At 40.5% G+C, this 3,345-nt stretch overlaps 1 protein-coding gene across 2 annotated transcripts in view; it reads left to right on the top strand.

The window, feature by feature from the left end:
- Ncoa5 (nuclear receptor coactivator 5) overlaps positions 1-3,345 on the top strand; it is a 45,915-nt gene that overhangs the window by 35,203 nt on the left and 7,367 nt on the right. For both annotated transcript variants that reach the window (XM_004636080.2, XM_023720776.1), the window contains exons 4-5: positions 415-545; positions 1,905-2,031. In XM_004636080.2, coding sequence (XP_004636137.1) covers positions 415-545; positions 1,905-2,031 — 258 coding nt within the window. The remainder of the gene's footprint in view (positions 1-414; positions 546-1,904; positions 2,032-3,345) is intronic.

The raw sequence follows: 3,345 nt of genomic DNA on the forward strand, positions 1-3,345 counted from the left end.
CACACACACACACACAAATACATATATATCTTAGTCTTCTGCTTATATGAAATACCTGAAATAGGTAAATTCATAGGAGAAGAAAATAGAGGTACCAGGAGGGAGTAAGGAGTTACCATTTCATGAGTACAATTTCTGTTTGAGGTGATAAAGATTTTTGGAAATTGTTGACTGACTCCTCAAATAAAAATAATTTCTACTAGTTATTTTACACCTACTGTATAGTAAGGATTTTCTATACATCATCTCCATACACACCCATCACTGTGTGGGACAAGTTAACTCAGCCACAACCAGCAGTGAAAAGCAGTGAGTCCCAGGTATACGCCCTTGTCCTGTGACTTACTCAGTATTCTCTGTATCTAATTTTTATAGAATAGGAGAGAGTTCTAACATTGTGAAAATCCTTTTCAGGAGAGAAGGCTCTTATGACCGCTACTTGCGGATGGATGACTATTGCAGGAGAAAGGATGACTCTTACTTCGACCGTTACAGAGATAGCTTTGATGGGCGAGGCCCTCATGGCCCAGAAAGTCGTGCAAAAGGTAAAGTAACAGAAACAGTCTATTCCTGTTACTGGTAGGATATATTAAGAAAAAAAGAGGTAGGCAGGGTGGCATGTGCTGTAATCATACCTACTTGAGAGACTGACACAGGAAAATTGCGGGTTTGAGGTAATCCTGGGCAAGTGGCATAACCCTTTGTCTCGAAAAATAAGAACTGAGGATGTGGCTCAAGATGGAAGACCCCTGCATTTCCATCCATAGTACTGCAGAAAAAAGAAAAATGATACTATATCTCCTTCCTTGGTTAAAAAGGAGCTAATGATTTATCCAAGTAACTTACAAAACGGAAAAAAAAGTACAAAAGGCCACTATAATGTTTAGAGAACATTGAGTTTGAAAATATTTTTAAATGCAAATTAACATCATCATCTGGTTTAGTCATCCAACAAGAAATACGAAATTCCAACAATGAGAAAAGATTGAAGCCAAAGACCTTAAGTGCTTGTATTTTTGCCTATTGGTTGATGACCATCTGCTTTACAGATACATACAGACTTTTTGTCATTTTTACCTAATAGCATCTCTCTTTTTTTTTTTTTTTTTTACTGTATTTGGTACAGGGTCTCACTACGCAGCTTGGACTTGTAGTGATCCCTCTGTTTTCAGCCTTTCTAGCACGGGGATTATAGGCATGCACTACCACACCAAGTGGCAGGCTCAGCTGAGCCTGGGGGTGGGGCCAGCCCTGCCTGTGGTGCCAGAGATCGAACCTTAGTCCCTGTGCTTGCCTAAAGCACTTAGTCTGCTGAACTATCTCACAGTCCAGCCTGGCCTTAAACTCACTATGTAGCCAAGGATAGCCTTAAACTTGTGGCGATGCTCCTGCATCAGCCTCCCAAGTGCCAGAATTACAGGTGTGCACCACCACACCTGACTCTCAGTACATCTTTAAAGATTTTTCTAATTCTTTCATACCTAGCAATCATGTCTTGACTTGTGGCTAAGATCAAATAGGTATTATAAAACCTTACTACTTGTTTTTTTTTTTTTCAAAAAATGTTTCCAAAATCCAAATCAAACTAATAATGAAATACTGTCTGTCAATTTGGTAGAAATTGAGAATAATAATACCAAAGCTTAATGAAGGCACAGAACAGTGAGCCCTGGAGGGGCTGCCGTTGTACAGGTCTAAATTAGCATCAGCCTTTCTAGAGGACGGTTTGGTACTGGGTATCAGGTAGAGGATTAAGCATACCTTTGAAGTGCTTCATTTTCATGATTTATAATAGTAAACAACAATGCTATTTTTAGGGGATAGATTTGAGGATTGATTTAGAGTTCTATAGGTTGCTTTTACAAGGAAGTCTTTATTTCTGTTTTCCCTGGTGGTTTTTGCAGAGCGTTTGAAACGTGAGGAACGGCGTAGAGAAGAGCTTTATCGTCAATATTTTGAGGAAATCCAGAGACGCTTTGATGCTGAGAGACCTGTGGATTGTTCTGTAATTGTGGTCAACAAGCAGACTAAGTGAGACTCTGTCAGACATTTTTCCCTAAACCTAAACAGGCACCTAAACATTGCTTGGGGCTGAGTATTCTTTTTAAATTTTTTAAGCAGTGGCCAAGTTTATTGAAGAAAGTGAAAGTGGAGAGTGAGGGAGAAACCAGTTCTGTAGAGTGAGCTTGGGCCCACTAAAACAAGAAAAAGAAGTAGATTCCTGGGAGAAAGCTGGGCTAGCTGCTGTGAAAATAGTCACAATCACAAGTTCTTGGCATCTGTTTTATGTAGTCCAGATCTCAAAGGAACCTACTAGAACGTCTACATATGGGTCCTGAGAGGTGATGCTGGGATCTCAGGCCTCAGGTTGATAGCAGATCTAGGCCATCCTCTTGAAAATCTGCTCCAATTCTCCTGAGACGTCTACATGCAGGGCTTTGAGAACTGTTCTACACATGGTACCTTGTAATTAACAGGGCATGTCTGCCTCCCCAACCAGCTTTGCCATATCCTAAATCTATCTCATTTTCGTGAGAGATACAAATCCCCATAATTGCTTACAGTGTGCTGGGGGAATGGAGGTCTGTGTCTCCTATAGCTTCAAGCTGGAAGGGTCCGTAGACCCTACCTACTGAGGATTATGTGCTCCCTGGCCTGAGCCTAAATATAAGAAGCAGGTCAGAGTTCCATGTTTACTGTAGCAGCCCTGGAGTCTTCTTTTTGAAGAGAAAACTCAAGTCTTCAGAGGTTCACAGTAGCTGCTTTCTCTTTTGGGGTGATCTTGTTCTTCATACAGTTCAGATGGGACTGGCATTAGTCTAGAGAGATAAATCCAGTTATCTACCTCTGCTATCTTTACTGAAGTGGGTATAGCAAACTCCTGAGCAAAAAGGGGAAGACTGTCTTTAAATCCCTGAGGAGAACTAAGTGTTTTGCTGTTTTTCTCTTGAGAAAGAATTTTTCTATTCAAAGGCAAGCAAATTGGGAGTCTTGGTGTAAGAGAATAGAGAAAAATGGTTTTTTTTGTTGTTGTTGTTGTTGTTTTTTTCTTTTTGTAGTACCGGGAATTGAACTCAGGACCCTGTGCTTGCCAGGCAGGTTCTTATTCTGAGCTATCTCCCTGGCCCAAAAAATGGGTCTTTTAAATCTACGACAGAGAACCAAGTAGTATTCACTGGAATTTTTGGAAAGAATTATATATGAATCTGCTAGAATGAGAGCCTCATTAATGAGGTAAAGGTAGAGGTCTAGTACCACCCTGTGTTCTCCTGAGACCTTTACTGCAGGGAGAAGAGGACTATTCCAAGGGGACTGATAAGGTTTCAGAAGGTGATATTTGAGAAA

This window comes from Octodon degus, unplaced genomic scaffold (genome assembly GCF_000260255.1).
Source record: "Octodon degus isolate 3935 unplaced genomic scaffold, OctDeg1.0 scaffold00077, whole genome shotgun sequence".
Lineage (NCBI taxonomy): Eukaryota > Metazoa > Chordata > Mammalia > Rodentia > Octodontidae > Octodon > Octodon degus.